General features: G+C 46.6%; 3 protein-coding genes across 7 annotated transcripts; all 3 read left to right on the top strand.

Moving 5' to 3' along the window:
- Window positions 1-1,075: 1,075 nt before the first annotated feature.
- Window positions 1,076-2,871, top strand: LOC311270796 (uncharacterized protein). 2 transcript variants are annotated; one of them, XM_084375957.1, is made up of 4 exons: window positions 1,076-1,560; window positions 1,827-1,994; window positions 2,137-2,255; window positions 2,563-2,871. In XM_084375957.1, the coding sequence occupies exons 1-4, from the start codon at window positions 1,532-1,534 to the stop codon at window positions 2,838-2,840; spliced, it is 594 nt and encodes a 197-aa protein (XP_084232083.1). In that variant the 5' UTR covers window positions 1,076-1,531; the 3' UTR covers window positions 2,841-2,871. The 2 variants fall into 2 exon arrangements, with proteins under 2 accessions (XP_084232083.1, XP_084232082.1); XM_084375956.1 differs by lacking the exon at window positions 1,076-1,560 and having other exon boundaries at window positions 1,768-1,994.
- A 333-nt stretch (window positions 2,872-3,204) lies between these two features.
- Window positions 3,205-4,548, top strand: LOC311270797 (uncharacterized protein; the record flags this gene model as incomplete). The annotated part of the gene is made up of 3 exons (XM_084375958.1): window positions 3,205-3,459; window positions 3,647-3,705; window positions 3,899-4,548. 3 exons carry the CDS (start codon window positions 3,205-3,207, stop codon window positions 4,116-4,118), a joined length of 534 nt encoding a protein of 177 aa, XP_084232084.1. The 3' UTR covers window positions 4,119-4,548.
- Window positions 4,549-4,885: 337 nt separating this feature from the next.
- On the top strand, window positions 4,886-26,761 carry ubr2 (ubiquitin protein ligase E3 component n-recognin 2). Of its 4 annotated transcripts, XM_084375913.1 has the most exons (47): window positions 4,886-5,050; window positions 7,248-7,522; window positions 7,673-7,751; window positions 8,928-9,038; window positions 9,149-9,279; window positions 9,443-9,581; window positions 10,087-10,149; window positions 10,271-10,391; window positions 10,472-10,579; window positions 10,738-10,826; window positions 11,766-11,864; window positions 11,946-12,044; window positions 12,568-12,731; window positions 12,951-13,050; window positions 13,159-13,287; window positions 13,867-14,050; window positions 14,263-14,324; window positions 14,498-14,608; window positions 14,871-14,936; window positions 15,119-15,235; window positions 17,509-17,572; window positions 17,804-17,928; window positions 18,091-18,143; window positions 18,343-18,445; window positions 18,533-18,581; window positions 18,710-18,864; window positions 18,968-19,070; window positions 19,319-19,428; window positions 19,734-19,817; window positions 19,951-20,132; window positions 20,410-20,618; window positions 20,709-20,802; window positions 20,930-21,091; window positions 21,181-21,269; window positions 21,510-21,570; window positions 22,061-22,209; window positions 22,303-22,358; window positions 22,570-22,666; window positions 22,777-22,844; window positions 22,929-23,067; window positions 23,176-23,266; window positions 23,539-23,669; window positions 24,015-24,123; window positions 24,339-24,473; window positions 24,729-24,899; window positions 25,035-25,136; window positions 25,233-26,761. In XM_084375913.1, the coding sequence occupies exons 1-47, from the start codon at window positions 4,910-4,912 to the stop codon at window positions 25,372-25,374; spliced, it is 5,421 nt and encodes a 1,806-aa protein (XP_084232039.1). In that variant the 5' UTR covers window positions 4,886-4,909; the 3' UTR covers window positions 25,375-26,761. The 4 variants fall into 4 exon arrangements, with proteins under 4 accessions (XP_084232039.1, XP_084232041.1, XP_084232040.1 ...); XM_084375915.1 differs by lacking the exon at window positions 11,766-11,864 and having other exon boundaries at window positions 4,887-5,050; XM_084375914.1 differs by lacking the exon at window positions 11,946-12,044 and having other exon boundaries at window positions 4,887-5,050.
- Window positions 26,762-27,744: the final 983 nt, after the last annotated feature.

Below are 27,744 nucleotides of genomic sequence, written 5' to 3'. Positions count from 1 at the left end.
ACTGCAGTGTTCCTGTGCTGTCAGCTGGAGGTGGTGGTGCAGGAGGGGAAGCTGGACCTCATCATGAATCCGGTCTTTCTCAAACTGATCCAAGTCAAATGGAAACTCTACGGCAGGTAAACTCCACTCTGATTGGTCCGATTTATTTTACATCACTGAATTCTCAGATGAAAGGTCATTGTCTGTCTGTCTGTGTCTACCTGTCTGTCTGTCTGTCTGTCTGTCTGTGTCTACCTGTCTGTCTGTCTGTCTGTCTGTCTGTCTGTCTGTCTGTGTCTACCTGTCTGTCTGTCTGTCTGTCTGTCTGTCTGTCTACCTGTCTGTCTGCCTACCTGTCTGTCTGTCTGTCTGTGTCTACCTGTCTGTCTGTCTGTCTGTCTGTCTGTGTCTACCTGTCTGTCTGTCTGCCTGTCTGTCTGTGTCTACCTGTCTGTCTGTCTGTCTGTGTCTACCTGTCTGTCTGTCTGCCTGTCTGTCTGTGTCTACCTGTCTGTCTGTCTGTCTGTGTCTACCTGTCTGTCTGCCTGTCTGTCTGTCTGTCTGTGTGTGTCTACCTGTCTGTCTGTCTGTCTGCCTGTCTGTCTGTGTCTACCTGTCTGTCTGTCTGTCTGTCTGTCTGTGTCTACCTGTCTGTCTGTCTGCCTGTCTGTCTGTGTCTACCTGTCTACCTGTCTGCCTGTCTGTCTGTCTGTCTGTCTGCCTGTCTGTCTGTGTCTACCTGTCTGTCTGTCTGTCTGTCTGCCAGGTTGGGGGCATCACTTCTCCTCATCCTAAACTTCCTGTTCAATGTTGCCTGGACGACCGTCGCTGTCTCTGTGTCCATCCATCGAGACTCACCCGACCGCTACGTCCTCCCCGAGGTGACCTGTCTGTTTGTCTGTCTGCCTCTACCTGTCTGCCACTACCTGTCTAACTCTACCTGTCTGCCTCTACCTGTCTGCCACTACCTGTCTAACTCTACCTGTCTGCCTCTGCCTGTCTGCCACTACCTGTCTGCCTCTACCTGTCTGTCTCTACCTGTCTGCCTCTACCTGTCTGCCACTACCTGTCTGTCTCTACCTGTCTGTCTCTACCTGTCTGCCTCTACCTGTCTGCCTCTACCTGTCTAACTCTACCTGTCTGCCTCTACCTGTCTAACTCTACCTGTCTGCCTCTACCTGTCTGTCTCTACCTGTCTGCCTGTCTCAGGACTGGTGGCGTGTCCTCCTCATGGTCCTGGCGCTCCTGTTGGCTCTGGAGGAGGTGCTGAGGGAGGTGCAAGACATCCTGCGCTCGAGGAAGAGGCTCCGCCTTCGGCAACAGTGGGCTGAGCGTCGTCTCCATGACGACCTGCGCTGCTCACATCCCATGTGGCCTCGGGTAGGAAGTAACAGGTTTAAAGGAACAGTTCACCTCACATGTGTCTGCTAGCTTAGCTTAGCATAAAGACTGGAAACAGCTAGCCCTGTTCTGCTCTCCTGTGTGACTGTGTGTGTGTGTGTGTGTGTAGGAGAAGGTTTTTCTTGTGGATCAGAACAGACAGATTCGCAGGATGAGAGGACGCTACAGCCAAGACATGTGGTAATAACACACACACACACGCGCACACACACACACACACACACACACACACACACACACACACACACACACACACACACAGACGTAGTAAACAGTAAACTTCTTCCTGCCCCGCTGGGTGGAGAGGTCCTCCAACCAATGACAGCTCTGTCCTGCTGAACAAACCTGACCTGTGTGCCTGTGTGTGTATGTGTGCCTGTGTGTGTGTGTGTGTGTGTGTGTGTGTGTGTGTGTATGTGTGTGTGTGTGTGTGTGTGTGTGGTCAGGAACGTGTTTGATTGGCTGGTGTACTCTCTGCTGACGGTGTCATTCAGCGTCCATATGGCCGATGTGTTTCGTCCGTCCGTCCTTCTTCACACCGTCAGTCTGCGTCTGTTCTCCATCACCATCATCTTCCTGTGGCTGCGACTGATGAAGCACGTCAGAGCCTTCAGGTGCACACACACACACACACACACACACACACACACACACACATCTAGGATAGACATCTACACCACTGTGGTCAGGTAACAGGTGTGTGTGTGTGTGTGTGTGTGTGTGTGTGTGTGTGTGTGTGTGTGTGTGTTTGCTCAGGTTGATGGGTCCGTTCATCGTCATGTTGGGGAACATCGTCGGGGACGTGATGTGTTTCCTGTTCCTGTACGCTGAGATCTTTATTCCCTATGCCTGCAGCTTCTGGATCATATTTGGAGGTCAGTGTGTGTGTGTTTGTGTGTTTGTGTGTCTGTGTGTGTGTGACTTCCTGTTTCCTGTCTCTGGCTTGTTTGATTGATTGGATTAGATAACATATAGTGTCACTATCACCTCTTGAGGCACAGAGTTGTATAACGACACGAGCCAGGGCTAGCTGGTTAGCATGCTAACTTCAGGACACAGCTCTGCCTCACAGAAGACACGACATGACGTTAGGGTTAACCATCAGCTTTTACATTTTGTACCTTTAGACGTCTCTGTTGAGGACAACATGAACACGTCATCATCAGCTGTTTTCATATTTAGGTTCATCGTCAGTTCCCAGCATGCAGTCTGTCTCTGGTCTGCTGTACAGCCTGTACCGCATCACTCTGGTGGACGAGTACGAGTACGCTGCCATGGTGACGGTGGACGATGTCATGGCTCCTCTACTGTGTGGGACGTTTCTGGCTGCGTCCTCCATCCTGTGCGTCAACCTGCTGATCGCCCTGCTCACCGACACCTTCCAGAGGTCAGAGGTCACACCTGAGGCTGTCCTCGTCCTCAGACCCCTGCCTCTGGTCCACCTGGTCCAGAGGGTTTAGTGACAGTGAAAGTCAATGAAACAGATTCTAAATAAAACAATCAGTCACACTGAAGGTATCGATGATGTTAGCACAGTAACAGAGTAGCGACAGAGTTAGCAGCTAAGCTAACTGACATCATTTACTCATTGTGTCAGGTGTGACTGTTTCATATTTTTTAGGGAAATGTTGTTTAACATCTTCTATTACCTCTTTAACTCTGAGCAGGTCAGATATTAGCATGCTAACGTTAGCTGCAACCTGTTTAAATTTAGTGATGATAAAACTACACAGTAAACTCTGATGTTAGCACAGGGCTAGGTTAGCTCGGGCCGAATTAGCATGAGGCTAAATTTGAATTTATCAGCAGCTCTGACACGGACTGATGGTGTGTGTGTGTGTGTGTGTGTGTGTGTGTGTGTGTGTGGAAAGGGTGCACGATAACTCGCAGGCAAACGCCATGATGCAGCAGGCCGCTGTCATCCTGCAGGTGGAGGAATCCATGCCCCTCCTCCGCCGTTTCTATGACAACCAGTACATCTCCAATCACTGCGCGCCTCTGGCCGACGCCTACGACGATGACATTACAACCAACCCCCGTTACCATGACGAGATGGGCCGCATCACCACGGAGATCAAAGTGTGTGAAGAAAAAAACGATTCTGTTTTTATTTTCAGTGAGTTCAGGAAGTTAAAGAAGTGTGTGTGTGTGTGTGTGTGTGTTTGTGTGTGTGTGTGTGTGTGTGTGTGTGTGTGTGTGTGTGTGTGTGTGTGTGTGTGCGCGTGTGTTTGTCGTGTGTGTGTGTGTGTGTGTGTCTGTCCTGTAGGAGACTCTGGATCAGTTCCTGGACTTGCAGAAAGACGTGCAGACAGTCGGAGCTTCTGGGTGAGACAGTGAGAAACAATGACAAAAATAATCTGATAAATATTGATTATTGATTCAGTCATTCATATATTCATCAGAGCACCACATGTGTATCCGTCCGCCGCTGAAAATAGTCCCCAACTACTTCCTGTTTGATAAAAACTACAGTGAGCAGCTGTTCTGTGAGTCCAACATCTGTTCTACTCTCCACCAGAATCCAGACAGACCAGGACCAGAACCTGCAGGACCAAGAGCTCCAGGACCAGAACCTGCAAGACCAAGAGCTTCAGGACCAGAACCTGCAGAACCAAGAGCTTCGGGACCAGAACCTGCAGAAGCAGGAGCTCCAGGCTATCCGAGCAGAGCTGAAGGAGCTCCGGACTCTGGTCCAGCAGCTGGTTCAGATCAGGACTGACTCAGGTGGACAGATTTGAGACAAAGAGGAGACAAACCCTGACGGATCTGTGAGGACCAGAACCTGGTCTGATCTGGTTCCTAGTAGGAAAGTTTTGCATACTTCAACACACATATTTATATAACGCCTGTTACATAGAAACATCCAAACCAGGTGTTTCAGGCAGAGCAGGAGTGTTTTCTGTGGGAGACAGTAACTCCCTTCGGACTGGACTTTGGACTTTTTCACTTTGCAGAACTTTTAAATGCACAAAAATGTTTCATAACACAATACAGGAGAGGAAAAAACCCCAAAAGCAGAATATGACCTCTTCAAAACAAATATGAGACAGTGATGTGATGGTATGAAACCAATAATTAAAACTTTGACTGAATTAGTTTATTACATATAAATTAAATCCATGATCACTGTCGTCATTATTACTATTATTGTTCCCAGTAGTAATAATAATAATTATTGTTATCACTGTTATTCTTCTTCTTCTTCTTATTATTATTATTATTATTATTATTATTATTATTATTATTGTATCTGTATTATTGTATTATCTAAACAATTTCCCCCTGGGGATTAATAAAGTATTCTGATTCTGGTTATTATTGTTATTATTATTATTATTATTATTATTATTATCATTATTATTATCACAGCTGCAGTTTCTCACTCTCCTACTTTAACATGTTCTGGTAACTCCTCCATGTTTCGGTGTGGTTCTGTTGTATAATGGGAGCAGCTGTAATGTGACCCAGTTTCTGATTTCTTGAATTGACGGAAGTGGGCTAAAGTCCAGCCCCGCCCTCTCAGCTGTTGATGATTTCCGGTTCCGGTCCTTCTTGTTGCAGCAGCCACAGAGCAGAGGGAGTAAAGATGGCGGCGGCCCAGTCCGACAGAGATCCACCGTCCGCTTTATGTGCTGAATTCCTGAATTTCTCCGCCAAAGACACCGCGTCGGTAAGCGGCTCGTCGAGCTGTCAGCCCCGCTGACTCTCACCTGTGCTGTCACTGCGTCACACTCACCTTCCACCTGCCCAGCGGCGTGTTTTAGTGGTTAATCTGCCTCCGGCTCGGCTTGTTTTTCAGCCCAGCTCGGCTACTCGGAGCTAATGCTAATGCTAACGCTAGCTGCGGTGATCTGTAAAACATCTGGACGTCAGAAACAGCTGCTGTGAGTCTGTCAGCTCGAGCTAACGGCTTCATCGCCAGCAGCTGATCTTACTCAGTCACACCTGCCGGTTGTTACCGTTACAAACTGTTTAGTAACGTTTATTTAACGTTACAACGTCAGTAAACTGTCACGGTGGTGTTGCGCTGAATCCTGCGACTCGAAACATCCTGAGACTCCAAGTCAGGTTCATTTAATCAGACTTCGTCACTCTGTCGTCACGTGTTTATCAAACACGGAGGTTAAATTAAATGTAGATGAGATCAGAAATGTGACGCGTTTGATGTGTGAGAGAGTAAAGTTGCTGACGGACAGGTGAGGTAGTGACTCACCTGTCCAACAGACAGCCTGCTGTGTCACAGTCTGTCCTGTCTGTTACTTACACGGATGATCACTCTGAATATCTCAGTATCGGCTAAATAACAACAATATGACGTCATCAGAGCGTAATAAAAACATCACTTTGGCTGTTTACAGGTGTGACACCTGTTAGCTGCTGTTAGCTGCTGTTAGCTCGCTGCTCTATAGTTTCTGCTCCGTAGCACGAGTCACATAAATAAATAAATACAATGAAAGACTAATATTTCATATATTTATCAGTTTGACTCACAGGTTATTAAATAGTTCTTGTCAAGCACGTCGACAGGTGTGACAGACCATAATAACATGTTATTATGATTATTATAATTTAGCTCTCAAGCACCACAGTCTGCTGCTGTCATCATCTTCCTATCATCATGTGTATCAGAGCTCGTGTGTCCTGAAGATAATATCTCATTAAGTCTTTATCACGACACAAAATATACATCAGCATATTTTAAATCACTTTGTAAATGTTTGGACTGTGACATCATTTTACTGTAATGAGCTTTAACACCAGGAGAAGACGACACTGGTGTCATATAACCAGATAATATCCATGTATTGATCAGCAGCACAGAAACAGGAGGAACCAGTTGGACAGGTGTTAGGACCTGGGGACGTCAGTAGTGGTGGGACGGTCAGAATAATTAATAAATAATAAAGGAGACGCAGTGTTTGTGTTGAATTAAACACTCACAGTGCATCAATATAAAACGTGTTACAGCAGCTCGATACACAGCCGCTCTTCTTCTTCTTCTTCTTCTGATGGTGTCATCATGTTGATTTGATTTCTAGTGTGTATGTGAGGAAAGTGTCCTCCAATCAGATTCCAGAGAGTAAACAACAAACATACTGCACAGTGGTCCTGTCCTCAGCTGTCTGTGGACACGTCTGTCTGTCCACACACTAAAATACTAGGGTTAGCTGTGTTAGCTCAGAGTTAGCCTGCTGTTAGCTGTGTTAGCTCAGAGTTAGCCTGCTGTCAGCTGTGTGTGTTCAGGAGTTATCCAGGTCAGTGTGTCACTGAGTCTCAGCAGGAAACAAAGAGCTGATTAACCTGCTGATTACATGACTGGAGTGCAGTAGTGTCGAGTACTGTAGTACAGTGTGGAGTACAGTACAGTAGTACAGTGTGGAGTACTGTAGTACTGTACACTGTACTACAGTACTATTAAGTCTATTATTATTAAAATAATGTTAATAATGTGCAACACATTGTGGAGTACAGCAGTACTGTATTAATGTATACACTTCCTGTCTCAGTGTTTTTCTCACATTTATCAATAAAGTCTTTTTGAATATTCAGAAAAAAACTTTATCAATAATTAGAACTGAAAAACATTTCTTAATCAATCTCCTCCTCCTCCTCCTCTTCCTCATCCTCTCTCTCCTCTGTCCTCTCTCCTCTGTCTTCTCCTCCTCCTCCTCCTCCTCCTCCTCCTCTCTCTTGTCCTCCTCCTCTTCCTCATCCTCTTTCTCCTCTGTCCTCTCTGTCCTCTCTCCTCTCTCCTCTGTCTTCTCCTCCTCCTCTTCCTCTCTCCTCTGTCTTGTCGTCCTCCTCTTCCTCATCCTCTCTCTCCTCTGTCTTCTCCTCCTCCTCCTCCTCCTGCTCCACCTACTCAGCGGTGGCTGGCGGCAGCCGACCTTCAGCAGGAGGTCTACGCTCACCTGGCAGTGTATGTACCCAGAATCCTTTGCCTGGGTCCGAGCGGGAGCAGTAGCAGCAGGGAGGAGCAGAGGGAGGAGCTGGCCTGTCAGCTGCTCCTCCTGGCTCCTCTGGAGTGGCTCCTGCTGGGGGAGGAGCCGGCCACAGGCCTGGCGCTCCTGCAGGAGAAGAACCAGCCGTCACCGCTGTGTGGTCACGTGTTCAAGGTGGGAGAGCCCACCTACTCCTGCAGGTAACACACACACACACACACACACACACACGCACACAAACACACACACACACTCTGTTCAGGTGTTAACAGTGATCTCTCTCTCTTTGTGTGTGTGTGTGTGTGTGTGTGTGTGTGTGTGTGTGTGTGTGTGTGTGTGTGTGTGTGCAGGGAGTGTGCAGCTGACCCGACCTGTGTTCTGTGCATGCAGTGTTTCCTGGGCAGTGTTCACAAAGAGCATCGATACCGGGTGAGTACACACACGCGCACACACACAAAGAGCTGCTACACTGACACACACCTGTTGTCTACCTGCTGTGATGTCACACAGGTCTAACAGGTGTTGTGTGGAGCTTCTTCAGACATAATTAAAATATCAGACAACAGACTGCAGGAAACATTAAACATCTCACTTTGTTTCAAACACTGTGTTCAGATTAAACATTTTAACATTAAGTAATAATCAATATGATCAATATGATCAATATATCAGTATTTATGACCACACGAGTAGAACCTCACCTGGACCAGGTGAGCCAGGTTCCTGTTTGAGCTTCATCTCCATCATCATCAGCAGCAGGAAGTGATGCTGCTGCAGGCCTCAGAGGTCAAAGGTCGACCTGTCAGTTGCACACACACACTCTGACACACACAGCTGAGAGTCTGTCTGCTGCATGTGACACACACACACACACACACACACACACACCTGTACCTGCTCTACTGCTGTTCTCAGAGGAAAATAAGTCCAAGAACACTGTTTGAAGCTAGTAAGGTGGCAGGGTCCGCCACATATAAACAGTATAAATGTTGTTGTCCTTTAAGGTCAGTTTGTTTATTCAGTTTATTCATCATGAAAACAAAGACTTTGTTTATTTAGTTTGTTTAGACAGGGGGGAAAAATCAGCCAATGAGGATCTTTCTCTGCTCATTAACATTTCTTCACCAGAACTACAGACTGCTCCTTTAATATCGACCTGCTTATTGGTTGGAATTGCTTCTATAGACTCATCAACAACAAGAGTCCTCCTCACACCGCTCACTGCTGCTGTGAGAACAGTCAGAGGTTGACTTTATAAAACTAATAACTCTGCTGATGTATACAGACAGACAGGTAGACAGACAGACAGACAGACAGGTAGACAGACAGACAGGTAGACAGACAGGTAGACAGACAGACAGACAGACAGACAGACAGGGGCGATAAAGAGAGCGGAGGTGTAGAGGAAGTGAAGGAAGCACAGGTGGGCAGATTAAAGCAGTTTGTGATCAAACACTAAAATCAGGTGGAAAAATAAGAGAAAACCTGCTGGAGACAAACGTGTGTGTGTGTGTGTGTGTGTGTGTGTGTGTGTGTGTGTGTGTGTGTGTGTGTGTGTGTGTGTGTGTGTGTGTGTGTGTGTGTGTGTGTGTGTGTGTGTTTTAGATGACGACGTCTGGAGGTGGAGGTTTCTGTGACTGTGGAGATGCTGAAGCCTGGAAGAAAGGTCCTTACTGTCAGAAACACACACCTACAGAGACCAGAGACACCGAGGAGGTGAGACACACACCTGTCTGTTTGTCTGTTTGTTTACCTGTCTGTCCACCTGTCTGTCTGTGCTCCAGTGTAATATCACATTCCTCCCTGTGTTCTGTTTGTCCCTGCAGGATCCTGTAGCTCAGCTTCCTCCTGACCTGGTTGCCCGTGGTTACAGCATCTTCTCCATCATCCTGAAGTATGCTGTGGACATGCTCACCTGGGAACAGGACGACCAGCTGCCTGCAGGCCTGGAGCCACCGTACGCGCACACACACACATGCACACACACACACACACACACACACACACACACACACACACACACATTATATAAAGAGCCTCCACACGTTTAGATGTTACACATGAAAGAACTGTTTATGATACTGATGTTTGTGTGTGTGTGTGTGTGTGTGTGTGTGCAGGGAGAAAGGAGACACCTACTACTGCATGTTGTTTAACGATGAGGTCCACACGTATGAACAGGTGATCTACACGCTACAGAAGGCCGTCAACTGCAGCCAGAAAGAGGCCGTCAGCTTCGCCACCACCGTCGACAGAGACGTCAGTAATCACATACATCACCCTCATTATGTGCACATCACATACGTTACTCATTATGTGCACATCACATACGTTACTCATTATGTACACATTACACAGTATACATTGCATTGAGAAAGTATATCCCTTCACTCTTTTCACATGCAGCCTTACACTAAAATCGTTTAAATAATTGTTTCCCCTCATTAATCTGCACTCAACACACCATAATGACAAAGTGGAAACAGAAGTTTCGAATTTTCTTTTTTAATAAATTTGTAAACATTTCTAAACTTCTGTTTCCACTTTGTCATTATGGTGTGTTGAGTGCAGATTAATGAGGGGGAAAATAAAACTTAAATGATTTTAGCGTAAGGCTGCAACATAACAACACATGAAAACAGTGACGGGTCTGAAAACGTTCTGAGTGCACTGAATGTTACTCTCATACAGCGGGTCAGTCCAGATCAAACCAGAAGGTTACAAACGTGTGTGTGTGTGCGTGTGCGTGTGCGTGTGCGTGCAGGGCAGGAAGTCAGTTCGATACGGAGATTTCCAGTTCTGTGAACAGGCCAAGTCTGTTATAGTGGTGAGTGTCTCACTGATGACAACAGAATACAGATAATGTGACGAAAAGAAAATGGAGGTGTTGAATAAAATTTGTCTTTAACCTCCCCCTCCTCCCCCCTCCTCCCCTCCTCCCCCCTCAGAGGAACACCAGCCGACAGTCGAAGCCTCTCCGGGTGGAGGTGATGCACTCGTCTGTTGTTGCTCATCAGTGTTTCGCTCTGAAGGCTCTCAGCTGGTTGGGACAGGTCATCCAGTACTCTGGTATGTCTACACTTCATTACCCACAATCCCTCAGTGTGTTTGTCTGTGTGTGTAGTGAGTGTGTACATGTTGTGTTTCAGACGGGCTGAGGAGGATCCTGTGTCAGGTCGGCCTGCAGGCAGCAGCTGAGGGAGAAAACTCCTCACTGGTCGACCAGCTGATGCTCAACGACTCCAAGATGTGGAAAGGTAACAACGCACACACACACACACACACACACACACACACACACACACACACACACACACACACATTCAGTATACCTATATTTTTTACGTAGAGGTTCTACACCTGTAACTCACCTGTGTGTGTGTGTGTGTGTGTGTGTGTGTGTGTGTGTGTGTAGGAGCGAGGAACATCTACCACCAGCTGCTGATGAACAGCCTCCTTATGGACCTCAAATACAAGAAGATCTTTGCCATCCAGTTTGCCAAGGTAACACACTGATCAATGCACTGATCAATGCATCTGTTTGTTATAAATTCATTTATTTTAAATTACTATCACATGATTGGTCAACCCCTTTTAAAAAATGTGACATGATGACATCACGGTGTGTCGGCTGATGATCTGACATTATTAAAGCTGCACGCTGCCTGCTGTGTGTGTGTGTGTGTGTGTGTGTGTGTGTGTGTGTGTGTGTGTGTGTGTGTGTGTGAGAAAGAGTGTGAGTCAGTTTGTTTATGGATCGCGATGTCATCGTGATGTCATCAGGATGTCATCATGAAGTCACTGAGTCGATCAACAGTCTCACCTCGGAGCTTCTTCAGCTCTCGATCACACCTCAGGTTGTTGTTCTTGCCCCTGAGCTCGTCTGCTCAGGCGCTCAGTGTTCCAGTGTGACCTCTTAAGTTCTGGTTGGTGTTTAGCCTGGAGTGACCCCGATTGGCCCCGATTATCCTCCAATCCCTGAGAGTAGCAGGATGTGACATCATCAGGTGATCTGAGGCAGAGAGCAGTTTGTAGTTAAAGGTCTCTGTCCTCAGAGTGACGGTTCCCAGGCTGTGGGTCAGACCCCTGCGAGTCTCAGGACACATCTGAGGGGTCGTGAGGACCTGAGCTGAATCTCTTATTATCAGAGTGTGTTAATGATAAAATCTCAGTTGGGTTGATCTGGTCTCACTGTGTAGACATTAATCACCAGGTGTCAGCAGGTGAAACAGCTGCTCACTGGATCAAACTAACAGAAGGAAAGAGGTCATTTATCAGGGACTATTTTGAGCAGCGTATGAATCCACATGTGGTGCTCCAGCGTGCATTAAACAAATATAAACTAGATAGATAACCTGGTTTGGGTGGTCGATGGTGGGGTGGGGGGTGGGGGGTCGGCCCAGCGACCTCTGACCCGGAGGTGAAATGTCGTCCCCCCTCTAGAACTACAGACGCCTCCAGACAGATTTTATGGAGGACGATCACGAGCGAGTGGTGTCAGTGACCTCACTGTCAGTTCAGCTCTTCACCGTTCCCACCATGGTGAGTACTGCTCCTCCTCCTCCTCTGCACCTCCACACACCTGTCTCTCTCTCTGCCTGTCTCTCTCTCTCCTGCTGGTAGAGTTATGAACGCTTGCAGTGCGACTACGTGAGAGACGACCACGACCGTGAGTTCTCCATCACTGACCTGTCAGTACAAATATTCACCGTCCCGTCGCTGGTGAGTTCAGTCTGACTGTTTGAGTCGGAGGTGAGAAATAAAAGACAGACATGTTCCTCACTACACCTGTCCACCTCTTCAATCATCATCCACAATCATCACACAACTTTTCTTTCATTAAAGTTTGTTTTTATTAATTAATCATGATGATCAAATATGATGATTTCAGTCTGAATTTATTCAAAGTTTATTAACATTAAACAAATTACTTTCCTAATAATCCAGAAGTTGTTTCTAATTCTCATCATCATCACCATCTGTAAACTTAATGTACAAACATTGATGTCAATTATGATATTTATAAATATTAGTTACATGTCTGTTATAATGATAATGATCCACAGTCAGTATTACCTCGTGTTATTTTGGATAAAGAAATACTTCTAGTCTATTTATTATTTTCTATTGCAGTTAATAATTCCTCCAAAAGGTGGCGTAGTATTACCAGTATATTAAAACTGTCAGCTGTTCACACAGTCCATTATATTTGTGAAAAAATCATCTCGTCCTGTGTGTGTTACAGGCCCGGATGCTGATGGTGGAGGAGAACCTGATGAAGACCATCATCAAGACGTTTGTAGATCACCTCCGTCACAGAGACCTGCAGGGACGCTTCCAGTTCGACCGCTACACAGCCCAGCAGGCCTTCAAGTTCGGACGAGTCCAGAGCCTCATCGGAGACCTCAAGTGAGGACCAGTTCATACACCGTTACACACCAGTTCATACACCGTTATACACCAGTTCATACACCGTTATACACCAGTTCATACACCGTTATACACCAGTTCATACACCGTTACACACCAGTTCATACACCGTTACACACCAGTTCATACACCGTTATACACCAGTTCATATACCAATTTTGTGTGTGTCTGTGTGTGTGTGTGTGTGTGTGTGTGCAGGTACGTGCTGATCAGTCGTCCCTCTGAGTGGAGCGATCAGCTCAGAATAAAGTTTCTCGAAGGGTTTGAAGCTTTTCTGGAGCTGCTCAAGTGTATGCAGGTAACACACACGCCCGGAGACACACACCTGACACTTACCTGGACCGGTGAAGCCTGTCTGTCTCTTGCCCTGACCCTGTCTGTCTGTCTGTCTGTCTGCCTGGATCAGGGTATGGACCCGGTGGTGAGACAGGTGGGGCAGCACATAGAGATGGAGCCTGAGTGGGAGGCAGCCTTCACTCTGCAGATGAAACTGACTCACATCATCTCCATGATCCAGGAGTGGTGCTCCACTGATGTGAGTACACTGATGAGTACTAGTATAACTGAGTACACACAAATACTGCATACTGTTTTACACAACACCGCACACAGTATGACTGCAAGGGCTGTTTAATGAAACTGACATTAGAACAACCTGATCTCAGTCACGTTGACTACTTTGATAAAGGGCTGCAGCCTTATCTGTAAATACACCTGTAATACACCTGTAAATATAACTGTAAATACACCTGTAATACACCTGTACATACACCTGTAATACACCTTTACATACACCTGTAATACACTTGTACATACACCTGTAATACACCTGTACATACACCTGTAATACACCTGTAATACACCTGTACATACACCTGTAATACACCTGTACATACACCTGTAATACACCTGTACATACACCTGTGCATACACCTGTACATACACCTGTAATACACCTGAAGGTATGACCTTGTGTCATCAGTTTTGTAGTGATGTCATTCACTCTGAGTTCAGTCAGACTCCAGTCAAATAAACACACTGTACACATGTGTTTGTGTTTGTTTATGTTGTGTGTACACATTAACGTGTGTGCGTGTGTGTGTGCGTGTGTCAGGAGCGTGTGCTGATCGAGGCTTACAGGAAGTGTCTGAGCGCGCTCAGTCACTGTCACAGCAGCCTTCCAGACGGTGAGCAGCCAATCAGCTTGAGTCTGGCTGGTCACTGTGTGGAGACGTTCAGGTACCAGGTGTCTCAGGACAAAGTGTCCATACACCTGCCGGTCTGCAGACTGCTGGCAGGTAAACACACACACACACACTTCCTGTTTATAATGATGTTTTCTATTTACTCTTACATGAGCTGAATGAAAACAGTACATTTATGGAGTGTAAACGTTGTTGTGGATAAAAACATACATGGTGAATAAATGTTAACACTTGGGTTTGATGGTTCAGGTCCGATGTTACGTTCTGTTGCTCTAATACATTTACTCCTCCTGTTTGATCCTCAGGACTCCATGTTCTCCTCAGCAGGACAGAAGTCGCCTCTCGTTTCCCTGAACAGCTTCCTCTGGTCAGTACCTGTCTGTCTGTGACCGTTCATGTCAGCAGTCGTCAGCTGTCTCAACAGTAATAACAGTCAAATGCTTTTATTGTGAAGTTCAAAGAGGAAGTATTAACAGTTGTGTGTGTGTGTGTGTGTGTGTGTGTGTGTGTGTGTGTGTGTGTGTGTGTGTGTGTCCTCAGGGGGAACTCAGCCCCCCCCTCCTGATCGAACTCCCCCTCCGCTGCCTGGTGCTCTGTGCACAGGTGCATGCTGGGATGTGGAGGAGGAATGGCTTCTCCCTTATCAACCAGGTGAGTGATGATGATGATGATAAAACACATCCTGTAGGTTCTGTGTGTCATACATCATACATGTTATATTAAACATGTGAGTGAACACATCAGAGCCAACAGAATAACTGACAACAACAATACTAATAATTATAATCAATAATAAATACAAACGGTAATGTATGAAGAGACGTAAATAAACTGGTTTTATCAGATTGTCTCTTCATGATTTATAAATAAAGTTATGTTTATGTGACATCATCAGTGTGTTTGTGTGTTTCAGATTTATTATTATCACAACGTCAAGTGCAGAGTGGAGATGTTCGACAAAGACGTCATCATGCTGCAGGTAAACACACTACTGACTCACTACTGAATCTACACAGAGCTCATAAACTACATTAACACAGCTGTTAACACAGATAGACAGTGAGTCTGTAGACTTGTTGGTATGATTGTAGACTGACTCCACCTGTAGACTGACTCCAGGTAGATCTGTGTCTCTGAAGTTGTGTCTGGTTCTATTTCCAGGTGGGAGCATCCATGATGGATCCAAACCACTTCCTGATGATCGTTCTGAGTCGATTTGAACTGTTTCACATCTTCAGCTCCGCAGACTGCAGGAAGAGATACAGAGAGGCTAACAAGGTCAGTACTGACTCTACTGACTCTCTACTGACTCTCTACTGACTCTACTGACTACTGACTCTCTACTGACTCTCTACTGACTCTACTGACTACTGACTCTCTACTGACTCTCTACTGACTCTACTGACTCTCTACTGACTCTCTACTGACTCTACTGACACTCTACTGACTCCACTGACTCTCTACTGACACTCTACTGACTCTACTGACTCTACTGACTCTCTACTGACTCTACTGACTCTACTGACTACTGACTCTCTACTGACACTCTACTGACTCTACTGACTCTACTGACTCTCTACTGACACTCTACTGACTCTACTGACTCTACTGACGCTACTGACGCTACTGACACTCTACTGACTCTACTGACACTCCACTGACTCCACTGACTCTCTACTGACACTCTACTGACTCTACTGACTCTACTGACGCTACTGACGCTACTGACACTCTACTGACTCTACTGACACTCTACTGACTCCACTGACTCTCTACTGACACTCTACTGACTCTACTGACACTCTACTGACTCTCTACTGACTCTACTGACACTCTACTGACTCCACTGACTCTCTACTGACACTCTACTGACTCTACTGACTCTCTACTGACTCTACTGACTCTACTGACTACTGACTCTCTACTGACACTCTACTGACTCTACTGACTCTACTGACTCTCTACTGACACTCTACTGACTCTACTGACTCTCTACTGACTCTACTGACTCTCTACTGACTCTACTGACTCTACTGACTACTGACTCTACTGACTCTCTACTGACTCTACTGACTCTCTACTGACACTCTACTGACTCTACTGACTCTACTGACTCTCTACTGACTCTACTGACTACTGACTCTCTACTGACACTCTACTGACTCTACTGACTCTACTGACGCTACTGACACTCTACTGACTCCACTGACTCTCTACTGACACTCTACTGACTCTACTGACACTCTACTGACTCTACTGACTCTACTGACTCTCTACTGACTCTACTGACTCTACTGACTACTGACTCTCTACTGACACTCTACTGACTCTACTGACTCTACTGACACTCTACTGATGCTCTACTGACACTCTACTGACTCTACTGACGCTCTACTGACTCTACTGACACTTTACTGACTCCACTGACTCTCTACTGACACTCTACTGACTCTACTGAGTCTACTGACGCTCTACTGACTCTACTGACACTCTACTGACGCTCTACTGACACTCTACTGACTCTCTACTGACTCTACTGACACTCTACTGACTCTACTGACACTCTACTGACTCCACTGACACTCTACTGACTCTCTACTGACTCTACTGACGCTCTACTGACTCTACTGACACTCTACTGACTACTGACACTCTACTATCTCTCTACTGACACTCTACTGACTACTGACTCTCTACTGACGCTCTACTGACTCTCTACTGACTACTGACTCTCTACTGACGCTCTACTGACTCTCTACTGACTACTGACGCTCTACTGACGCTCTACTGACACTCTACTGACTACTGACACTCTACTGACACTCTACTGACTACTGACTCTCTACTGACGCTCTACTGACACTCTACTGACTACTGACGCTCTACTGACACTCTACTGACTACTGACTCTCTACTGACACTCTACTGACACTCTACTGACTACTGACTCTCTACTGACACTCTACTGACACTCTACTGACTCTACTGACACTCTACTGACTCTACTGACTCTACTGACACTCTACTGACTACTGACTCTCTACTGACACTCTACTGACACTCTACTGACTCCACTGACACTCTACTGACTCTCTACTGACTCTACTGACGCTCTACTGACTCTACTGACACTCTACTGACTACTGACACTCTACTATCTCTCTACTGACACTCTACTGACTACTGACTCTCTACTGACACTCTACTGACACTCTACGGACTACTGACTCTCTACTGACACTCTACTGACACTCTACTGACACTCTACTGACTCCACTGACACTCTACTGACGCTCTACTGACTCTACTGACACTCTACTGACTACTGACACTCTACTATCTCTCTACTGACACTCTACTGACTACTGACTCTCTACTGACGCTCTACTGACTCTCTACTGACTACTGACTCTCTACTGACGCTCTACTGACTCTCTACTGACTACTGACGCTCTACTGACGCTCTACTGACACTCTACTGACTACTGACACTCTACTGACACTCTACTGACTACTGACGCTCTACTGACGCTCTACTGTCTGTGTGGCAGGATGTGGTGCAGCAGAACAACACTCTGATCGAGGAGATGCTTCACCTCATCATCATGGTTGTCGGTGAGTTTTTCTGTGCTGCTTCAACTTGTCTCACAAAGTTCTGAGCAGTGAAATGTGCTCATGGTTACCTGGTGGAACAGGTGAATTCTGGAAAATGTTCTGACAAAACCTTGGACATCTTCGAGACCACACTCGTATATAGAGAAACGTGTCAACACCTGTGTGATGGATTGTAATGAAATGTGGTTCAAGATGAACTGTAATAACCTCTGTCCATTCTGTGGTGTGCAGGTGAGCGCTACGTATCAGGTGTGGGTCAGGTGGAGGCCTTTGATGAGGTCAGAAGAGAAATCGTCCACCAGCTGTCGATCAGACCGATGGCCCACAGCGAGCTGGTGAAGGCCCTGCCAGAGAATGTGAGACACCTGTCTGTCTGTTTACCCGTCTGTCTGTTTACCTGTGTGTCTGTTTACCTGTTTGTCTGTTTACCTGTGTGTCTGTTTACTTGTGTGTCTGTTTACCTGTGTGTCTGTTTACCTGTGTGTCTGTTTACCTGTGTGTCTGTTTTTTGTCTTCAGGGGAACAAGGAGACGGGTCTGGAGAGAGTCATCGACAGTGTGGCTTCATTCAAGTCAGTCTGCTCCCTTTAACACTTCCACCTTAACATCCACCAGTCCACCTTAAGTACACATTCCTTCCCCTGAAACTGAGACTGTGTGTGTGTGTGTGTGTGTGTGTGTGTGTGTGTGTGTGTGTGTGTGTGTGTGTGTGTGTGTGTGTGTGTGTGTGTGTGTGTGTGTGTGTGTGTGTGTGTGTGTGTGTGTTGACAGGAAACCAGGTGTGACGGGTCGAGGTCTGTACGAGCTGCGTCCTGAGTGGAACAAACACTTCAACCTGTACTTCCATCACTACAGCAGAGCTGATCAGTCCAAGGTACACACCAATCTGGTTATTGATGAAGTGACTGGTCAGGTTATTGATTCAGTTGTTGATCTCGACATCCATTGATGTGTGTTGCAGGCTGAGGAGGCTCAGAGGAAGCTGAGGAGACAGAACGGAGAGGACACAGGTAAACACACCTGTCTGTCTCACACACCTGCCTGTCTCTGTTACATGTCAACAGGAAGTGACCTGTGTGTGTGTGTGTGTGTGTGTGTGTGTGTGTGTGTGTGTGTGTGTGTGTGTGTGTGTGTACAGCCCTGCCCCCCCCTCTGCCTCCTCCCCTCTGTCCCCTGTTTGGTAGTCTGGTGAACCTGCTGCAGTGTGACGTGCTGCTGGCTGTAGAGGGCGCTGTGCTGCAGTGGGCTGTGGAGCCCAGCGGAGGGGGCTGGACCGAGTCCATGCTGCAGAGGGTGAGACCCCCACACAAACCTTCTCAGACCTTTCACAGGGACCCTCACACAGTACTATACAATAATGTACTGTGTGTGTGTGTGTGTGTGTGTGTGTGTACAGGTGCTCCACCTGGTGGGCGTGGCTCTGCTGGAGGAGCATCAGCAGCTGGAGAACAGCAGTGGAGACGATGACGTCACCTTCAACTACACCTCCAAGATCACACGTCAGTACATACAGTACACACACAGTACACACAGTACTCACAGTACACACACAGTACCCACACAGTACTCACAGTACCCACAGTACTCACAGTACACACACAGTACATCAGATGAGAGATAATTTACAGAAAACTTGATCGGTCGGTCAGTTAACATCAAAGACTCACTGACTTCTACATACATATTATAACGTGTGTGTGTGTGTGTGTGTGTGTGTGTGTGTGTGTGTGTGTGTGTGTGTGTTCAGGTCCAGGTGAAGCTCCCAGTACTTCAGGAAGTGTCCTGGCTCTGTTGGAGAGTCTGCAGAACGCTCCTCACCTGGAGGTCCACAAAGACATGATCACCTGGATCCTCAAGGTAAACGCTGATAAATGATCTGCGTTGAGCGAAATGTTTGGTTGTTGATACGTCTTCATATTTCTCATTTCTTAAGGTTCCTTTCATTTAGTGTTCGACGTGAATCAAAGTGTGTTTTGTTGCAGTGTTCGTAGATGAAACTGCTCTCAGGACAGTTTGATGTAGCAGATCAGATCCTCCCGCAGAGCTCCGTCCTGGGCCCCTTTTATTTCTAATCCACATCATGAAGTTGGATCAGACTTAGTCTCCGTCCTCTCCAGAGTTAAAACCGATCATCTGAATGTTTCTGTTGTTTGTGTGTTCAGATGGTGACAAACATCAAAACGATGAGAGAACGAACGTCCTCCGCCTCCACCGTCACCATCAGCCAGGGACAAGGGCCGGAGGAGGTGCGACTCACTGACTCTTTATAAATGAAGAGTGAATTATGAATGAAATCAAAGTGAAACATAGTGGTTTGTTGACACATGATTGATTATTGATTACTCCTGATATACATCTGATCGGTGTTGTCCCCTGCAGACGGTGCGAGACAAAGACAAGGCGGAGAGGAAGAGGAAGGCGGAGATGGCTCGGCTCAGGAGGGAGAAGATCATGGCTCAGATGTCTGAGATGCAGAAACATTTCATCAACGAGAACAAAGAACTCTTCCAGCAAAGTCTGGAGGAGCTGGAGGCCTCGACGTCTGCTGCTGCAGAGCACAGGTACACCTGTGAACACCTGTATACACCTGTATACACCTGTGAACACCTGTATACACCTGTTTACATCTGCCAACATCTGCTGCTGCATAGAACTAATGATCTGATTGGCTCTTGATCATTATAATCGACGAGAGAGCTGATAGGTACACCTGTCCACACCTGACTCAACGAAGACCAGGTGTAGACACACAGGTGTTGAGGGTTGAAGGTCTCTTCCTCTGTTATGAAATCATCTCATATTAAAATATTCTGTCCTCCCCTCCTCCTCCCCCTCCAGTCCTCTCAGTTCGGAGCCGTCCTGTGTTTCTCAGGTGTGTGTTGGTCCCAGGAGAGTGGGCGGAGCCGAGCGTCGTCAGCTGGTGACCTGCATCCTGTGTCAGGAGGAGCAGGAGGTCAGAGGTCACGGCAGAGCCATGGTGCTGGCAGCATTCGTCCAGAGGTCAACGGTTCTGTCCAAAAACCGCCGCCGGAACCTGCCCGACCCAGGTGGGCGAAGCCTCGATGTGACATCATCACAGCGGCAACCAATCAGTGTTGATGAGTGTTGATTGACAGATGTGTGACTGTGTGTTTCAGAGCATCACGACCCTCTCTTCATGCACCCTGACCTGTCTCTGGGCATTCACACGGCCAGCTGTGGACACATCATGCACGCCACCTGCTGGCAGAGGTGACACACCTGCAACCAATCAGGCGAGAGATCTCCAATAATTAGTCAATCACATCCAGTTTCATGTGTGTGTGTGTGTGTGTGTGTGTGTGTGTGTGTGTGTGTGTGTGTGTGTGTGTGTGTGCAGGTACTTTGAGGCGGTGCAGTTGAAGGAGCAGAGACGTCAGCAGCGTCTTCGAGGTCACACGAGCTACGATGTGGAGAACGGAGAGTTTCTGTGTCCGCTGTGCGAGTGTCTGAGCAACACTGTGATCCCCCTGCTGCCACACACACACTCACCTGACCGCAGGTACACACACTCACCTGACCGCAGGTACACACACTCACCTGAACACAGGTACACACACACCTGACTCTCTCTCTCTTGTTTTCACTCAGTGTCGATCATCCCAGTCTAGAGGCGTGGCTTAGAACAACCAATCAGCAGATAGCAGTGCTGCACTTTGCCCACAGGAAGCAGTCTGATGGTCAGTCACCTGTCAATCATGTAGAGGGCGGAGTCTCATGACAGTACTATACAATAATGTACTGTGTGTGTGTGTGTGTGTGTGTGTGTGTGTGTGTGTCTTCTTCTTCTTCTGTGGTTTAATGACACAAACTGGAAGATTAGCTCCTCCTGCTGTTTATCTTCATCAACCAATCAGCTCACAGTCACACAACAGTCAGTTTAATTCACAAGTTAAATTATTTGTGTGTGTGTGTTTCAGGTGTCGCAGAGGGGGCGGAGCCTGCTGTTCCTGAAGGATTCAGAGTCGACTTCACTCCACAGTGAGTCAGCAGCTGTTTGTATTGATCCTGATCAATCAGCTCTGGGTCTGTTTCTGCTAAATAATCAGATATATTGATAATTAATATAACTGATCAGCAGCTGTTAAAGAACGACGCAGACTGTGACGTTCACGTGATAAATGTGCTCCAGACGTTCATGTTCAGGATGAACTGTAATAACATCAGCTCAACATGTTCATGTGTCTGATACTTTGACCAAACAACTGGTCATCATCATCAGCCTCAGCTGGACTCTGTTACTGATGATTAGCTCATGTTAGCATGCTAACAGGCTAAACTTAGACCTGAACATGGTAAACATTGAACCTGTTAGCATCCTGGTTAGCTCCTGTGCAACCTCACAGAACTGCCAGCAGGACTGTAGACTAAACCTGAACCTAGAGTCACTGAAGGTGGAGATGATGGTCCACTCTGTTACTGATCACATACTGATGGATGATGTCAGCAGTGATGTCGCTGTCTCCCTCAGGAACCCGTTCTCCAGCAGCGTCAGTGAGATGATCACCACCTTCAGCATGTCCACCTACAAGGTGGGACTGAAGGTGAACCCCAACGAGCAGGACCACCGGGTACCCGTGCTGATTTGGTCCACCTGCGCCTACACCATCCAGAGTATAGGTAACACACACACACACACACACACACACACACACACACACACACACACACACCTGAGGTGAGTGGTCTTGCTGACGGTGTGTTTCTTTGCAGAACGCCTCCTGATGGACGAGGAGAAGCCGTTGTTTGGAAGTTTACCTTGCCGACAGGTAACACACTCTCAGTCCGTACAGAATAGATACACAGAGATGGGCCCTTTGATTGGACAGGAGGGGCGGAGGGGCAGAGGATGAGGTCACCACACAACACAGCTGATTGATCAGAAGTGTGTGTGTGTGTGTGTGTGTGTGTGTGTGTGTGTGTGTGTGTGTGTGTGTGTGTGTGTGTGTGTGTGTGTGTGTGTGTGTGTGTGTTTTGCAGGACGACTGTCTGAGCTCTCTCACCAGGTTCAGTTCAGCCTGTTGGACTGCAGCTCCAGCGACGACGACACACACACACTTCATCAGACTGCTTTCAGGTACATACACAAAGCACAAAATACACACACTGTACACAATATATACATTTACTCATATACAGTGATTAGCAGTTATATATGTATGTAATAAATGTGTGTGTTTGTTGTAGCCCTGGTTCCGGACTCGCAGGTGGAAAACACTCCGTGCATCCTCGACATCGACATGTTTCACCTGCTGGTGAGTTTTAACATTTACATCCAGTGTGAGTCCAGTTAACTGTCGGTGTGACTCCAGTTTGACTCCAGTTCTGTGTCCCTGCAGGTTTACACCGTGCTGTCCTACAACTCTGTTCACAGTTTGGACCAATCAGGATGCAGTGGGGTAGACTCAGCCCACCTCCACCTCCTTCACCTGGTCACTGTGGCTCACCTGGTTCAGGTCCTGCTCACCTCCACCACAGGTGACTCACACACACACAGAAATACTAACAGAACACACACGTTCTGATACTGCAGGTGTTTCTTTGTGTCTCTCTCTCACCTGTCTGTCTACCTGTCTGTCTGTGTAGAGGAGGTGTGTATGGATCAGGACAGTCTGGCAACAGAGGAGGAGGAGCTCACCTGTCAGCTCTACAACACACTGAGGAAACACCTGGGCAGGTGAGCACACACACACACACACACACACGCACACACACACACACACAGACAGGTGAGACACCTGCCAGGTGTTCAACAGATGTTTGATCAGATCAGACAGATGTTCATGTGTCTGCAGCTGTTTATTCATTAATCAAACTAACATTATATATTTCTATATTGTTCCAATTTTTTTGAAGATTAGAAATAAAAAGACAAAAGTCTCTGTTTTATAATTAAATACGTGTGTGTGTGTGTGTGTGTGTGTGTGTGCGTGTGTGCGTGTGTGTCAGTGTGTTACCTGAAGTCACCTCTGGGTGGCAGCTGTTTCATTGTGTAAAAGTCGGTGTCCTGCCGTTCCTCCGAGCTGCTGCCCTCTTCTTCCACTACCTGAACTCTACAGCACCGCCTGCTGACCTGCTGGGTAACTGCACACAAAACACACACACGTACATGCACATGCACATGCACATACACATACACACACACACACAATGTTTATCAGACTGCAGCAGGAGACTGACTCAAGTTTCCGCTTCATGACTGCTGGTATCAAAGAAAACACGTCTTCTTTGGATCAGATCATGAGGCTGAACACCAGTGAGGTCAGATTTATACTCTGCTTGTGATCAATAACTCATAACTGTGATGGTTTATTGATCAGAGCAGCGCAGCAGTCCGACCTGTCTCTGTTTGAGTTTAAAATGTAGTTCAGAGCTCAACGCAGCAGGAAGTTAATGTTTCTGCACCCTGCCCTGTGTGTGTGTAGTTGCAGGTCCTGGTCAGTGGGAGGCGCTGTGCAGCTACCTCAGCCTGCCCTCCAACCTGCTGCAGCTTTACCAGAGCCAACACACACTGCTGGAGCCGCTCATACACAGGTAACACACACACACACACACACACAGAAACTGAAACAGGTGAGTCACAGCTGACAGTGAAGTCATCCTGCAGATGTGTTTTCACACAATCCTTCAGTCCTCCTCAGTCTGGATCATCACCAGACTTCATTAAGATTTTCACTCGTTTAGAGTCGACATGTCGCTTCACTCTGTCACAGGTGTTCAGTCTAACACAGGTGTGTGTGTGCTTGCAGGTGGTGTTGTCATCCAGGTGTGAGACAGACTCTGCAAGGGGGCGGAGTCATCGTCAGGTTTCCCAGAGAGTCGAACAGACTGATTGAACTGCCTGAAGATTACAGCGTCCTGATCAACCAGGCGTCCAGCTTCACGTCAGTACACACACACACACACACACACACACACACACACACACACTGTCTGATGAGTGTTACCTGTCTACATCACCGTGGTAACAGGAGGTTGTGATTCTCAGCTGAGGCGTCATGTCACAGTGATGTCACAGCAGCATCTGTCTGCATCATGTTGTTGCCATGGAAACCTATATCCATTTAGAAAATCATTTTCAGATAACTACCTGGAAAGGTGTGTGCCTGTGTCTGAGCTGTGCTGTGTTACCTGTGCAGGTGTCCTCGCTCAGGTGGAGACAAGTCTCGAGCTCCCACTCTGTGTCTGGTGTGTGGCTCCATGTTGTGTTCTCAGAGCTACTGCTGTCAGACGGAGGTGGACGGAGAGGACGTGGGAGCCTGCACCGCCCACACCTTCACCTGTGGAGCCGGCCTCGGCCTCTTCCTCAGGTGACACACCTGGACCACTGACTCAGTCCCTGTTCTATACACACCTGTAATGTTCTAACTCTCACCTGTGACTGTGTGTGTGTGTGTGTGTGTGTGTGTGTGTGTGTGTGTGTGTGTGTGTGTGTGTGTGTGCAGGGTTAGAGAGAGTCAGGTGTTGTTTGTTGCAGGTAAAACAAAGGGCTGCTTCTATCCTCCTCCGTACCTCGACGACTACGGAGAGACGGACCAGGGCCTCAAGTAGGTGTTCACAAACACACACGCAAACACACACACTGTTTATACTCTATTTATATTTGTTTGTGTGTGTGTGTGTGTGTGTGTGTGTGTCTGCAGGCGGGGGAACCCTCTCCACCTGTGCACCGAGCGTTACAGGAAGATCGAGCGTCTGTGGCGTCAGCACGGCATCGCTGAGGTCATCGGCCACGCTCAGGAGGCCAATCAGACGCTGGTCGCCATTGACTGGCAGCACCTGTGATGTTTGGCTCCGCCCGCCTCAGAAACACAGCTGATGATTGGCTCTCTGTGTTTGTCCCACCCTTCCTGTCAACCAACCAGCTTCCTGCAGCCCGGCGTTGAGCTCAGATCAGCCTTCAGGGATTTTTTCACAAGTCTGTGGTTCTGTTTGATGGAGGCTCCTGACCTTTGACCTCTGACCAATCAGAGAGAGGCAGTAACTCTGACTCCACCCTCTTGCAGACAGGAAGTTAGTCGAATTTCTTTTTTGAATTTTTTTATTAAAAATTTCTTCAGATTTGAATTTTAGTTTTTGGAGATTTTCTGATTTTCTGTGAATCTTTAAAGTGAACACGACCAAAGTGAAGCCCCGCCCACCTGCTGCTGTCACATACAGGTTGGTTGACAGCTCAGCTGAAGCCCCGCCCACCTGCTGCTGACGGCACAGGTAGATTGACAGCTCAGCTGAAGCAGTTTTTTAACCTTTCATTATAAAGTTGTTTCCTCTCGGCATGATGGGAAACAAAACGAGCCTGGATCAGAGGTCGACGCCCACGTTTCTGATTTGCTCAGATTCACACAGGTGTGTTGTCTCACACAGGTGAGACTTCATGTTCCTGACAGAAAATATCTCCCAGGGTGCATTTCACCAACAAGCAGCCAATCACAGAGCAGATTGAGCTGCTGATGAGTCATCAGTTTAGTGTCAGCAGCAGCTGAGGCTCATGGGTAATGTAGTCTATAGACACCCTGTAAGATGGAGCTTCATTCAGAAGTTCCATTAAAGAAACATCAAAATAAAGAGATCGCAGCGATCGGCTGAGAGAAACAGTTTATTATTTTATTGTTTATTGATCATTAATTGTTAAATACGGAGGACTAAACTGAAGCAGAACTGAATCAGACTGAAGGCTTTTATTGTGAAATGTCTTCCTGTTTGTCCTGCAGAAAGCTCCTGAATGATCAATGAAACAGAGTATCAGTAATAATCATATGAATCATCTTCTGAGTGTCTTATTGATCAGTTTGAAAACATATCAGAACACATATCAGATCGACGTATTGATGAGGAATAAACAGCTGATCAGTTTTTACTTTTAACATTTTATTTGAAGAGACTTGTGTGATGTCACTTCCTGTTAAATGAGTTGAATGTTTTGAGTTTGTGACGAACAGAAACAGAAATCTCCTTATTTATTTATTTATTAGTTTCTTATAAAAACTTTGACTTTATTTCCATTTTTTTCTTGTTTTTCATGAGTTTTATTTTGTAGATGTTGACAGGAAGTCGCCTCCTCACGCTGCTTCATTTATCACAACTCACTTGTTAATATGTGAATTCTTGTATAAATGAGTACATGTACAATATTGTATAAGAATAACAAAACCAATAAAAACTTTAAAAGGACTTTTCTGTTGTCTCATCGTCAGCCAATCAGATCGATCGATCCTCAGTGTCACCGGTCTGTCCTGATGGTGGCGCTGGAGATCAGATCTTTCAAGTCTGAAGGGTTTGTCCTCCGGAGATGTGACGTGTGGACGTCCCAGGTTTGAGTTTTTATTAAGTTTTATCAGGTCGTAAACAAAGAACAACACAGACAGGAAGTGAACACAGACAATAACAGATTTATAATAACAGTAATAATTATAATGATTAGTGAATTACACAATGAAAACACAAATAGAAACAAAATAGGATGGAAAAAAGTTGTTCTCTGTTGGTGTTTATCAGTCGAACAGTCGTGTTGTTCAGGCGTCAAACAATCAGATGAAAACGGCTTCAGTCTGATAATTACTGTTAGTGATGCTGTAACCATGGAAACATCAGAGAGTAACGAGCTCACAGCGATCAGAGGCTCATCGTCGACCCGAGCTCAGCCTCTATCGGCCCGTCGTCGATCTTGTTTGAGTCTGATGACGTCACCTGTTCATTAACATAATCAATGCCCCTGAAATGACCATATATGGCTTCCTGTGTGTTTCCTAACACAGGACGTTCATCTGGACTGAGGCAGCTGTCACGCTGAGACAATATGACGGTAAAATCCTCAAATTATAGAAATTAAGAGACAAAATCTTGTGAAAACGTGTCAGTAAATCAGCAGCTACGATGATGATGATGAAGTTTATTTCAGTTCTGTTTTTATTTTGGTTGAATTCGTTAAAAGCATCCAGGTGTGAAGACGTTCTGCAAGTCTCACTCGTGTGAGAAACATGATACGATATATTTATAATATTGTTTAATAAAATAAAAAATCAAAGCTACGAGGAGGACGACTCGCCAAACAGGCCTGAGTACAACAAGCTGTGACAGGAGCAACAAGACTGAAAGTTGTGTGTTTGGATCGCTCCACAGGTAAACAGGCTTCTTTGTAACAGGTGAGAGTACTTT

Source organism: Pagrus pagrus (assembly GCF_965226575.1).
Source record: "Pagrus pagrus genome assembly, chromosome: 15".
Taxonomy (NCBI): Eukaryota; Metazoa; Chordata; class Actinopteri; order Spariformes; family Sparidae; genus Pagrus; species Pagrus pagrus.
This window is presented reverse-complemented; position numbering and strand designations above follow the sequence as displayed.